The sequence below is a fragment of the Metopolophium dirhodum genome, chromosome 7, assembly GCF_019925205.1.
Source record: "Metopolophium dirhodum isolate CAU chromosome 7, ASM1992520v1, whole genome shotgun sequence".
NCBI classification, from domain to species: domain Eukaryota; kingdom Metazoa; phylum Arthropoda; class Insecta; order Hemiptera; family Aphididae; genus Metopolophium; species Metopolophium dirhodum.
Genome location: NC_083566.1, coordinates 19,723,327 through 19,737,833, shown reverse-complemented (window position 1 = coordinate 19,737,833; position 14,507 = coordinate 19,723,327). Strand labels below are relative to the sequence as shown.

General features: G+C 25.6%; 1 protein-coding gene across 2 annotated transcripts in view; it reads left to right on the top strand.

The window, feature by feature from the left end:
• The window catches only part of LOC132948228 (E3 ubiquitin-protein ligase RNF19A-like), a 33,173-nt gene that overhangs the window by 7,118 nt on the left and 11,548 nt on the right, over positions 1-14,507 (top strand). For both annotated transcript variants that reach the window (XM_061018612.1, XM_061018611.1), the window contains 2 exons: positions 12,816-13,010; positions 14,181-14,284. In XM_061018612.1, the coding sequence (XP_060874595.1) occupies positions 12,816-13,010; positions 14,181-14,284 (299 nt within the window). The remainder of the gene's footprint in view (positions 1-12,815; positions 13,011-14,180; positions 14,285-14,507) is intronic.

The following is a 14,507-nucleotide window of genomic DNA, read 5'->3' as shown; positions in this document are numbered from 1 at the left end:
TTTTTTATATCAATCAATTTTGCTGTTTGTGATAAGATGATAAGATGATAACCTATTTTAATTTTTTTCTTAATTTATTTTATATCATTATAGGTAGATATGAATTAATTTTATAGATATATTTACTAAAGCCTTGGATGAGTTAATGACAAAGTACAAATTATAATTTAAAATAAAATAGGTATGATATAATAAAAACATACTACCTAGATCTGTAATGCTTATTGTATGTAAATGCAAAAATATAGATCATATTTAACCTTCATTTTAGAATATTTAAGATACTCATTATTTTTTTCTTGCTTATTTTTGTATGAAATTTTAGTCCATTTACACAAATTAAAAATAATGTATCTATATTTAATACATCATTCATAACATTTTATTTGACAAAGTCGTTCTACAGTTACATTTTATTTCCATAAATCGTGTGTGTATCTTAAACTTTCAATAATTATTGAAAAATATTGACTATATTGGGATGCCTGAAAGCTGACTTTGATGAATCTATAGTGGACTAATAGCCTTTGAAACATATAATTAATCAATTTGTTGTTAAATCACACATCAGAATAAATCCATAAAGATTAAAAACTTTGTAATAACACGACGAGTTTATTGTTGTTTATTTTTCACCTCGTTTTTCACCAAGACAGTACCTATTAAAAAAAAATAATAATTCGTTTTTTATTGAATTTCGTAAATAATACGATTTTTATATTTTTAAAATCTGATATTACCTATTAAACAAACCCCATAGACAACTAATATTTTAGATTCTGAGCGGAGCAATGAATGTATTGATTTTACAATGATGTGTGTTTTTTTTTTTTTTTGTGTCTGTTATCACCGTTTGGGCTGTAAAAATGCTTCGATTTTCTTCAACAGTATCTTGTTCGATGAGAAAGTGAATCTAGTTGGTGCTTGGGGAGGTTAAAATTCCCAATAGTTAGTTTTCAGAAGCGCATGGAAAAATTAAGGAAAAACATGAATTTTTACGCAAAATTGATTTTGGTTTTTGGTGAAACTCTAAAAAAAATTACCGTAGATACATGAAATGTTTTAGTTGTTTATGTTAGCATTTCTATACATATATTATTTTCAAAAAATGTTGACTTGTTTTGAACTGTTTACGGACGTTTAAAAGTTCTTTAGTTTTTTTTTTAATAAATATTAATACAATTTTATTTGTTAAGTCAAAAAGCGTGAAAAATTAAAAAAAAGCTCTTGATATATTGCTACAATAGCAGATGAAAAATATTAAAAATGCATAGGCACATTTTTTTTATAATCATTTAAAGTTTAAATGTTCACGAAATTTATCAAATTGAACATTTACAAATTATTTAGTAGTTAAAAATTTATAAAATCTTTAACTTTTATAGCTAAGGATTAAAAATGTAAAACAAAATTCCACGTAAATAGGTTAAATATAAATTACTTTATTCACAATAATATCATCAAATATACTTTACTTAGTAATATCATAGGCTTCGATTGACCGTCTTCGCTCAGAACCGTTTTTCTTATACATTGATATTACCTATGTCCTATATCATTGAATTCAAATTTAACACAATCCATTACAGTGACCCACTTGTGACCTACTGTGTGACCTACTAGCAGAGTGACACCCACTTCACACTTGCCCACCTTTTTCGTGTTGTCCATACTTCATTGATAAATAATAATCGATTGATCAGTTTTTAGGGTAGAATAAAATAATACAATATTCTAAAAATATTTCTTCTAAAAACCCTAGTAGGAACTTAATTTACTCGTACAGGTCTTATATTATTTTTATGTCACTAAAACGTCGCATAAATTATTAATTATTAATTTATACCATCGCTCAGGCATCAACAGTCATAGTATGTTTACGGATAACTAGTGACTTTCGCCGAATAGTTCTGTATATTATATAATGTATTATATAACAGATATATGATTAGACTGACTGGCTAAAGAGTAAACACCGGTTGTCTGTTCAGATCAATACGCCTATTACTAGTCCGACATTTTGTTTAGGATGAGAAAATGTATTTGTGTGTTCTACCCAAATTAACACAATGTTATTTAAATTACGCATTCTAAAAATTACGAAAATGTAATTTATTTTGTTAGAAATCACCTCTTGGAATAATGTTAACCGTTTTTTACTCAATGTTAATTGAAATTTTAAGTTTTATGACTTATGTCCCCAAATATGCTCATTTCGCTGAGTTTTTGGCTTCTGAAATTGCCAAAATTACTAAATTAATTCAAAATTATTATTTATAACTATTTACTATTTATATATTGATAATTATGCTAAGTAAAAATTGAAATCTAGTTTACAACAATAATAAAAAATGCGGGGAAATTCACCAGGGATGATCCCTTTTAAAACTTGAATAATGCATTTTTTACATCTTTTTTTTTTACAAGATACTTAGCGGAGTGACTAATGTATTAATATTATAATGATTTGTGCTTTTTATTTTTTGTGTCTGTGTACACGATAAGCAGTCAAATAATGCTTAGAACTTCAGTTTCTTGATCTATAGTCAAAATTTAAAATTCACAATATTTTTCAAAAGCGCAAGAAAAAACAAAATAATAATTAAGAAAAAAAGTTTTTACGTAGAATATGTTTTCGACAAAATCTTAGGTGTAACTATAAAACAAACAACTGTAGATAAATGTAATTTTCACTGAACGTTTAGATTAGCATTTTCTATACACTGTACAATTTTCAAAATATTTTGACTTGTTTTGAGCTGTTTTTAGACATATTCAGTTTCCAATTTTTTAGTTTTTTTTTTTCTATAAATATCAATAGTTTTATTTGTATTTTATAACTTATAACTTATAACTTATAAGCATTTAAAGTTCAAATTTTGACAAAAGGCGTAAAAATTACGAGAATGTGCAAATTATTTTGAGTTAGAAATTCCTAACAATTTCCTTTTTAATTCTAAGATTTAAAAATGTAATACAAGATTCCATATAAGTTTTCTTCTAAAAAAATGTCTGTGATAGTCAAATTAAACTTTTATGAGCGTTTGAAATTTGTACAACATTCACTCGATTTCTCAAGTAGCGATTTTATTATTTTGTTGTAATTCAAAAACGAATAACCGTAGACACTTTTATTCTAATTTTAGATTCTGAGCGGAGCGATGATTGTTATTAATTTTACAATGATGCGTATTTTATTTTTGTTTTTTTTTTGTGTGTCTGTCATCACCTTTTAGGACAATAAAAATGCTTGGATTTTTTTCAACAGTATCTATTCTGATAGGAAAGTGAATCTAGTTGGTACTTTGTGGGGTCAGAAGTAAAAATTTCTATAAATATCAATAAAATTTTATTTGTTGTGTAAAAACGCGTGAAAATTTAATGCAAGGCTCATGATACATTGTTACAATAGCAATTGAAAAATATTAAAAATACATTGCCACAATTTTTTATTATAATCATTTAAAGTTCAAATTTTGACAAAATTTATCACATTTAAAATTTAATTATTATTTTGTAGTTAAAAATTTATAAAATGTTCAACTTTTATAGCTAAGGATTGAAAATTTTAAACAAGGTTCCGCGTAAATAGGTTATACATAAATTACTTATAATAACATCATCTATACTTAGTAATATCATAGGCTGACTGACTATTTTCACTCGGAATCGTTTTTTTTATACAATGGTAATTATATCATCCAAATTTAACACCATCCATTACAGTGACCCGCTTGTGACCTACTGTACAGCAGAGTGACACCCACTTGCCCACTTTTTATACTATTGTTTACACTCAATTCCTATACTTGATAAAATTTTCATAATATTCCGAGCTGTTTATGGAGATTTTTAGTTTTTTTTTATAAATGTCAATACAATTTTGTTTGTTGGGCCAAATAGCGAGAAAATTGAATACAATGTTTCTGATATATTGTTACAATAGTAGTTGAAAAATATTAAAAATACATACGCACATTTTTTATAAGCATTTAAATTTTAAATTTTGACGAATTTTATCAAATTTAAAATTAAAAAAGGTGGATAAGTGGATGTCGCTCTGCTGTACAGTAGGTTACAAGTGGGTCACTGTAATGGATGGTGTTAAATTTAAATTCAATGATATAATATCATTGTATAAGAAAACCGATTCTGAGCGAAAACGGTCAGTTAGCCTATGATATTACCAAGTATATTAATTGATGATATTATTGTGAATAAAGTAATTTATATATAACCTATTTACGTGCACCCTTGTTTTAAATTTTCAATCCTTAGCCATAAAAGTTAAACATTTTATACATTTTTAACTACAAAATAATTAATAAATTATAAATTTGATAATTGTTGTCAAAATTTGAACTTTAAATGCTTATAAAAAAAAATTGTGCCTATGTATTTTTAATATTTTTCATCTGCTATTAGAACGATTTATCAGGAGCCTTATATTAAAATTTCACGCTCTTTTACCCAACAAATAAAATGTTATTGATATTTATAGAAAAAAAACTAAAAAAATTGAAAACTGATCATGTCCGTAAACAGGTCAAAAAGAGTCAAAATATTTTCTAAATTTTATGGTGTATAGAAAATGCTAATTTAAACATTGAGTGAAATTTTCAAGTATCTACAGTCTGTCAACTCATAAGTCATAATCGTATGTACAGACAATACCATCTTGAATACAATTGATGAAATAAATCAGCCTTTTTTTTATTACTTTAATAGGTATGACAAAAACGGGAGGTACAGCATAAAGGCTATACAAATATTATAAATTGTGTCATTATAAGCAACCTGTTTGACCGGCAGTCCGCTTTCTCTCTCTTTATGATGTAATACAAATTTATAGTAAGTAACGAATTATATTTCTTGGATATATCATAATCATGATGAAGATTTTCGGGACCTGACCAGGTCCGGACACCCTTAGGACCTAAAATCTATAATAACAAAAAATAATAACTCAAAGAAATTGTCTTTTTTGACAGTTTTGGATATATCTAGGAATTTGGGTCCCTACTTTTTCGGGAATTCCTGGTAATGCGGGTATTCTTTCCTGGGAGTGTAAATTCTATTTAAAACTAATAATTAGAATAATTACTAATTAGTATTAGATGCTCTAATTTATTTAGTATAAATTACAAATATATATAATTCTACATAATATGTAGTTATTGTTCGATATAAATTTGTAATTTTTGTAATAATACGGATTGAATAAATTATCACAATCAAATATTCAAAACCTAGATCTCTAAATATATGTATAATGTATTTTATACATAATAATATTTAATCTCGTTTATCGGGGTGATGAACCTATAGCATACGTATCAATGGTGTCACGTTGACCAAATTTGAATGGATCTAGAAAATATTTTTATTTCATCATTAACATCATTTAATCTTACATAGTTGCATTGAATGAAAAAAAAAATGTAGTAAATAATTTAACATTCAATATTTGCGTAAACATATACAGTTGTGAAGTTTATTTTCCACAATCATTGAATCCAATAATATAAAACAGTCGGAGTAGGTACCTTATAGATAATAAATAATAATAATATATTGATGGATGAAGTTATAAGTTTTTTTTTAATAATCGGGGCTTGTATTCTGCATGAATTGTTTATTATGATTTAATATCGAGCGTAAATCCACAATAATTTTTTATGAGCGTCTGAACTTAAAATGTTGACAAAATTCATCAATATCAAGAAAATTTGAAAATTATTTCTAGTTAGTAATTGATGAAAATCTCCATGTTTATTTAATATTAGAAAAGTTTATACAAGAGTCCCGTTAAGTTTTTCTACATTTAACAACAACAAAATCTTACCGGAAAGTCGAATTTTTTTTTACGTGCGTTTAAAGTTAGACATTCACCCGTAAATTAACAAATTCTCATACAACGATTTTCTTATTTTGTTGTTATTCAAAATATCGCAGGTACTTGAAATTTTCATCAAATGTTTATTTTATAATTTTAGTCTAAATATTTTGACTCGTTTTGAATTATTTGTATTTTAATTTTTTTATTCTATAAATGTTAAGAAAATTGTATTCGTTGTATCAAAAAGCCTGAAAATGTTATACAATTATAAGGTTCCTCATAAATAGTTATAATAGCGGTTGAAAAATATTAAAGATCCATAGGTACAATTTTTCTTTTATAAGTATTTAAAGTACTTAGACCTTTACTAAAATATAACTTGAGTCTCAAAAACAAATTACTCCTATACAAAGTAATTATCAGGCCAGCATACAAATTTGGGGCCCTGCAAAACCCGCAAACATTCGCCCTATTCAAGCCTTTCAGTCAATTACCTTAAGAATTATCGTTGCTCCATGGTACATAACAAATGCAGCCCTTTTATAATGACCTTAAAAGAAAAACCGTGAACGAGCTTGCAAAAAGCCACTATAAAAGTTTCCATTCAAAATTAACAAACCACATAAACCTCTTCATTCAAAACATGTCCTCTCTTACATTACCACAAATTCCCCGTCAATTAAAAAGAAACTGATCTAGGGATCTCCTTAAATAGGGGAAAAAAATTGCTGATGTTCTGTTAATGAACGGTGTCCCCTTCACTCGATTCATGTTGGTTTATATACTTTTCTATGTTATCCTTATTACTTATTGTTTTTATTTTGTAAACAGATTAAATGTATTTAAATTAAAAAAAAAAAAGTATTTAAAGTTCACATTTTGTCAAAATTCTTTATTAATATTTAGGTATTATTAAAACTTAAAATTAGGTACAGAAATGATAAATTATTATTAGCATAAAGAAATCAGATTATTTATTATTTAGTATACCTTAGTAGGTATAACTTAAAAGCTAACATAAGAATAGTAAGTTAGGTAATTATAGATATAAGGCTGCAGGTACTCATATCTTTTTTTATAATTCATGAAGTAGAACTATAGCAATGGATTTGCTACCTATTGGTATATATAAACATTTATTTTTAAACAGTCCAAGTCAATTAATTTTGAAGAATTATGATTATTATTGTTAGTATAATATTAAGCAAGATGAAATGGGATCTTCATACATAATACAATAATTTAATGGATTTACAATAAGATGTATTTATATTTATGTATTTTTATTTATATTACATTTTGGGTTGTCTCGATGATTACACAATGAGCTCCCTAATAGGTCGTAGTTTTTTTATAGTTTCTATTTTTAGATTTTGTCGATGATTATTTCATAACGACGAGATGTCAAGATATATCTGGGATATCGCATTCGACAATTGCATTTTATCTAGTTGATAGATCGATACGACTCCGCATACAATAACACCCATAGTAGTCGAATAGTTATTTCTATTTGTTATTTCAAATTTAAATCGCATAGAAACTTTGTGACACCTCAGAGAATATAATTCTAAACACTTTTTTTTATAACATTTATTTGAAATTTCATAGTAGTAGTTATGCGATGTCACATTTCAGACTTAAAAGTCAGTTTAAGTGTAAATCAAATTAATGAAATTATTGACGAATTCAAAAATGATGTTCCTTTTAAACGTCGATTATCATTATAAGATCGTATATCTATATATTGTTATGTAATATTATTTATTAGAATGAATAATAAAATAAAATAAATATTTTTAGTGCATTCGATATCTTTAAAACATTTGTCTGTATCTATAATTGTTTTCAAAATTATGGTGGGCCCTAATTTTTAGTGTGCACCCCCGGAATCAAAAGTCTACGCACGCCTATGGCAAGGCTCCTGATATATTGTTACAATAGCAGTTGAAAAGTATTAAAAATACATAGCCACAATTTTTTTTTATAAGTATTTAAAGTTCAAATTTTGACAAAATTTATCAAATTTAAAGCTTAATAATTATTTTGTAGTTAAAAATTTATAAAATGTTCAACTTTTATAGCTAAGGATAGAAAATTTAAAACAAGGCTCCACGTAAATAGGTTATAATATAATATATATTATTATATATTATATAAATTACTTTATTCACAATAATATCATCTAATATATTTGGTAATATCATAGGCTGACTGACCGTTTTCGCTCAGAATCGTTTTTCTTATACAATGATATTATATCATTGAATTCAAATTTAACACAATCCATTACAGTGACCCACTTGTAACCTACTGTACAGCAGAGCGACATCCACTTACCCACCTTTTTTATATTGATATTCTATATTTTATTTTCCCGCGTATAGGCAGGCAATTCGTTGTCTTATACTCGTTACTCAGTGTGGTTGTGTGCAAAGTAAATGATCATTAGTGTGCGTAGATACGTTCGAAGTCCGTTGTGTGCCACTCTCGCACGCACACGCACATGTCAATAAATAGGAAACAATGAAATTTATTCTTCTTTTCATCTCATATAAATCTACCAAAAGCGGTAGTAAATTAAACTTACTTTTTGAAGTATGATTTAATTTTGAAAAAAATTTTTTTCGTTAGCTCCTAGACTATGCTTTGTAGGAACTACTTTTTTGATATAAAACCCAAAAAGCCCAAAATAAATACAAATTTAATGCAATTATTTCATGAGATTTTTTAAAAAAATATCCAAATTTTATGGTCCTTTAAAATTGAAAATTGAAAATCAACTTCTTAGAAAATCTCGTTATTTTTCCAAAGAATTCATACATGTATTAAAAATTAAAATCGGAAATTCAGATGTATGTGTAATTTACCACCGCTTATTAGTCCAAAACGTACGAAAAAAGGTGGATAAGTGGATGTCGCTCTGCTGTACAGTAGGTTACAAGTGGGTCACTGTAATGGATAGTGTTAAATTTGAATTCAATGATATAATATCATTGTATAAGAAAAACGATTCTGAGCGAAAACGGTCAGTCAGCCTATGATTTTACCAAGTATATTTGATGATATGATTGTGAATAAAGTAATTTATATATAACCTATTTACGTGGAGCCTTGTTTTAAATTTTCAATCCTTAGCTATAAAAGTTAAAAATTTATAAATTTTATAAATGTTGTCAAAATTTGAACTTTAAATGCTTATAAAAAAAATTGTGCCTATGTATTTTTAATATTTTTCAACTGCTATTAGAACGATGTATCAGGAGCCTTATATTAAATTTTCACGCTTTTTTACCTAACAAATAAAAATTTATTGATATTTATAGAAAAAAAACTAAAAAAATTGAAAACTGACAATGTCCGTAAACAGCTCAAAAAGAGTCAAAATATTTTCAACATTTTATGGTGTATAGAAAATGCTAATATAAACATTCAGTGAAATTTTCAAGTATCTACAGTCATTTGTTTTTTAATTACAATAAAATAAGAAAATTATTATATGAGAAATCGAGTAAATATCAAATGTTGTAAAAATATAAATTTCAGACGCTCATAAAAATTTAATTTAAGTTTCTTCTAGACATTTTTTTTTTGATAAAGGTAGACAAACTTATGAGTAATCTTATATTACATTTTCAAATCTTAGATTTAAAAAGAAAAATTTTTATGAATTCTCAACTCAAAATAATTTGCTATTTTTCGTGATTTTTCCGTATTTTGTCAAAATTTGAACTTTAAATGCTTATAAATAAAAACTGTGACTAAGGATTTTTAATTTTTTTCATCTGCCTTTGAAACAATAACCAGGAGCCTTCTATTAAATTTTCAAGCTTTTTTACTCAACAGATAAAATTTTAATGATATTTATAGAAAAAAAAACTAAAAAAATTGAAAACTGACAATGGCCGTAAACAGCTCAAAAAGAGTCAAAATATTTTTAGAAAGAGTCAAAAATTTTATGGTGTATAGAAAATGCTAATATAAACATTCAGTCAAAATTTCATGTCCCTACGGTCATTTTTTTTAGAGTTACGCCAAAAACCAAAATCGATTTTCTCGAAAACAGATTTTGCGTAAAAATTCCCGTTTTTCCTTAATTTTTCTTTTGTTTTGCACGTCGCTTGTGAAAACTACTGGGAAATTTTTACTTTTGACCCCCCAAAGTACCAACTAGATTCACTTTCCTATCAGAAAAGTTACTATTGAAGAAAATCCAAGCACTATTACTGTCCTAAAAGGTGATGACAGACACAAAAATAAAAAAATATTAAAAAAAAAACACACATCATTGTAAAATCAATACATTCATCGCTTCGCTCAGACTCTAAAAAATACGTGACATGCAATCCCCTTAAGTAAATAATTCAATACCGGGAAATTCGGCTTAATTAGAACTGAATGATAAAATCAGATTTGATTTTCTAGTTATTTTAAAGAAAATATTTATAGTATTACCTCTAATTTACTTTAAAATTACCTAATATTGTTATTATTAAACAAATAATTAACTACAAATTCGAACTATCTACATAATAACATACATACAAAATGAGATATTACATGACGAATGTAAAATAAACAATTTTTTGGGTTTCGGGTTAACTAGAATGTTTTATTTGGGTTTTGGTTAATTCGGGTGTTTTGAAACCAGAATCATTTGGGTTGTATGGGTTTTGGGTGTTTGATTTTTTAAGGGTTTTTAGATGTGGTATGGGTTCTGGTTAATTTGGGTGCAAAGCTCTTTAGCTAATGTTGCTTGTAATGTGTTTCAATAAAACATTTAAAACTAACAAAATACACACTTGATATAAACGAATGTAAGTGATTTTTTATAAAACTCTACATGATCCCAACTGAAAATCATCATTAAAATCCTGTTTAAATTTCAAAATCCTCCTTACATTAATTTTAAATATACTATATACACTAAACATATAATTTTCAAGTATAGAAGTGGTGCGCAACATAAAAGTAAAACATGTATTTATACGATTATTTAACCTGTTCTAAATAGTATAATGTGTTTGGTAAATTATACTATATACCATATAGTATATATACTTAAAATTAATTTCATATATTATGTATTGACAAGTAATTCATTCTAATAGTGCATTCCAGAGGCGCAACCAGAATTTTTTCAAGAGCAAGTGAGGTCGATACTTGTTAGAATGTTACTTAACGTTTTTCATACTATTTGGGTAGTATACTCATTACTCACCCATTATAGGTATGATCCAAGGGTAGGGGGCGTCTGGACCACCGGTGCACACAAAAATATGTAGAAATTGTTATTACTTATTACTAATACATATAAATATAATATAAATTAAATTCTAATCTTTTTAGTCACATAACATTTTGGATAAATCCGTGTAAAAAAAATATGTATTGAGCGTTTGTGCATTTGTGCCATCATAATATAGTAAAACTCTGTAATATGTTTTGTACAACAAAAATATTACAAAAAGGATTAAATAGAAAAAGATAACAGTAACCCAGACGAAGGTTAACATTTAGAGCAGTTTGTGTTTCAACTCTAAATAAATTTACAATTATACAAAATATAAATAATTGTGAACAACATGTAATTATTTATACAAGCGTCATATAGTGATAAATGGAAAAGATAATAATAATTTGTTGGTAATACATAAGGAAATACTAAATTTTATGTTTGTCATCTCATCTTACATATTTCTGTATCTTTTGTTTAATTGTTAGATGACTATGCTTGATTAGGATTCAAAGGGTTAAATGGTATTGTAGTCGTAAAATTGTTTACAAATTTAATTTTTATTCATAGGTACACCACATTTGTTTTGTTTTGTTGCATTTTAAATTATACTTATTTTTATTTATTAAATTCAGGCTTCTAGAATATATTTAATAAACAACAATGTGCATAGAAAAACAATTTGGTAAAAGTATTCGTATATAATATAGTATAATATGCATTGTCTTGACATGAAAATAAAATGATACATACATGTTTGGTTTTTTATATTTCCTCGTTCTATTAATTTAATTATTTTTTATAATAAGTAAATTTATCTTTGTATAATGTTCAAGGTTTTAATTAGGTTAATCTGCTGATTGACTTCTAATTTTTACGGCTATACATTTTTTTTAACCAAAATTATTTAATTATTTAGCTTTTATGTATTTGTTTAGTAGGTAATTTATCAGATAATTAACAGTGTAGAGAAGGATTTGAAGGTAATTACACATTGCCAGTCCATAATTTCATCCAACATATTTTATTATTTCCTCGCATATCTATTTAAAATTGTTTAATTAGAGATCATAGATTTTTTAATTCGATTAACTACCTAATATAATTTTGTACCTATATTATTATAATTTTAATAATTTTTGGTTATTTTAATGCAATGTTATTTAATGGTAATATAGCTTTGAAAATGTATTAACTTTTATTTAAATAACATTTGTAATTTTAATTTCTAAGACGCGACCGGTGAAATAGTTAATAGTGAATATAAGCTCATTTATATATTATATTCTACATATAATTCATAAAATCCATGTTTATAAATTTATAATCTAAGAAAAGCATCCTTGATATAGAAAGTAAACTATTTTAATGTATATATATTTTAATTTAAACTAAGTCATTAACCTAGTAGATTTAAGTGATATTTTATTTTCACACATTTTTTTTTATTAATTAATAGCCGATGACATTGTTCCCAATGCCACTTTTGTTAGATAATGAATATAATCTAAATTTGCGATGTAGGTATACCTATTTATTTTATTATTTTTATTGGTCAAGGTGATCACCAACTTTCACTAATCCAACCAAGTACCATTGCCATTTGTTCATCTTGTTCAGTATCATTACTGACTGTGATGTTATAACTAATAATATCATCCAAATATAAGAAAGAAATATGTAGTGATTTGTGATAACTTAAAATCGTTAATTTTTTCTTTATTATGTTGTATTGCGTAGACAGTAGAAATAACAGTCGCGGTATGAGATCCAAATCGTTACAAGATTTGCCTGAAGCCAGTACAAGTGCAGCTGTGCCTACACGTAAAAGACGTATGCCGAGATTTTCTTTACGCCGACTTTTGTATTCAAATACATTTTTGGCAAGACACTTGGGAAGTTCGCAAAATGGCAAACGTCGAACTATTATTACCGGTATGTTTGTAAAATGGTCTGTTAATCCAATTGGCTTTATGATAATCACCTTTTAAGTTATACAATTTAATTTTACAAGCAAATTAGAAAATTTTTAATTATACTAGCTATTATTTCAATAATAGATACATTTTTTTCTTTGAATATTATTTATGCAGTTAAACTCTAAAATCTGATCACTTTTTAAATGTATACTTTGTATTTGGTTACATTATGTGATCTTATAGGAACTGAATGGACATAATATGTTTATTGTTATGTCACAAATTAATAGTACCTATCGTTGATTAACTCATAAACTGGTTATTATTTATTTTCCTTTTTTTAAAGTATAATTATTTTTCTGGTTAAGGTTGTTAATTATATGTGTCATATAATAGCTAATATTTAATATAATTTTAATAATACTTATTTTTAATCTAAATACAATTTAAAAATAATATATTTCTCGATTATTGATTTACAACAAAATATAACATATTAAATTTACAACGTTTGACATAATAGACATTTTAATACTAGAGTACATTTATGTAAATTCTTAGATGAAAACAAAATGTATTGTGTTTCAATATTTGTTGTGTTTGTATAATCATTTTTAAATTATATTATACTTTATTTATTTATGATATAACTTCTTTTAAAATTAAAATATTATAAAAATCCTTTGAGAGAACCTAGATAATAATCTCATCTACAGTTAATATAAAAGCCTAAAATGTTTCAAATTTCAAAATTTGTTATTGTTTAAAACTAGTATAACTATAATAATTCTTGGAAAACAATAACAGCTACATTTTAATACTCTGCAGAGACTACAAATACAGTTATCATGTGCCCTGTTAATTCTCGTTATTATTAGGAATATTTGAATTTTTACAATATTTTTAATTTAAATAACATGTTAATATTATGAATAAGTTTATTAGGTATTACGAAAATGTCAATGCATCACTCTATTTGTTGAAATATTTTATATCTGATTTTTAAATTGTTATCTAACTAAATTGAATTGCAAATCCCCAATATCAACATAATTATTTCTAATGTATTATTATTATTATACCTATATTTATTTTGCCATAAATTATGTCATGTAAAATTTGATTTGATTATTTATTCTTTTTTACCATGTATCGTAAAATAAATCTAATATGTTATTTATTTTAGGTGGTCCTAGTGTAGCAGATGTAACTGATTTTGAAAAAGCTCCTTTGGGGTTTGGACAAAATTACACAGACCCTAAAAAGGTTACTCCAGTATGTAACATTAAAGTAAGTAATCGTTATGTTATTAGTTATTTTTTACTAGAAAAAGTCAAGTTTATTTGAAAAAAAATTGTGTTATATTTCTATACTAAATTATTAGAATAAGGTACTAACCTAACTTACCTTATATTTCTATTGTTTATCAGCACATTTTCTTCCAATGGTTTTTTACTTTTTAAATGGTTAAACTTTTTGATTCCTTGCATCTACAAATGCAGTGTAACTTTTG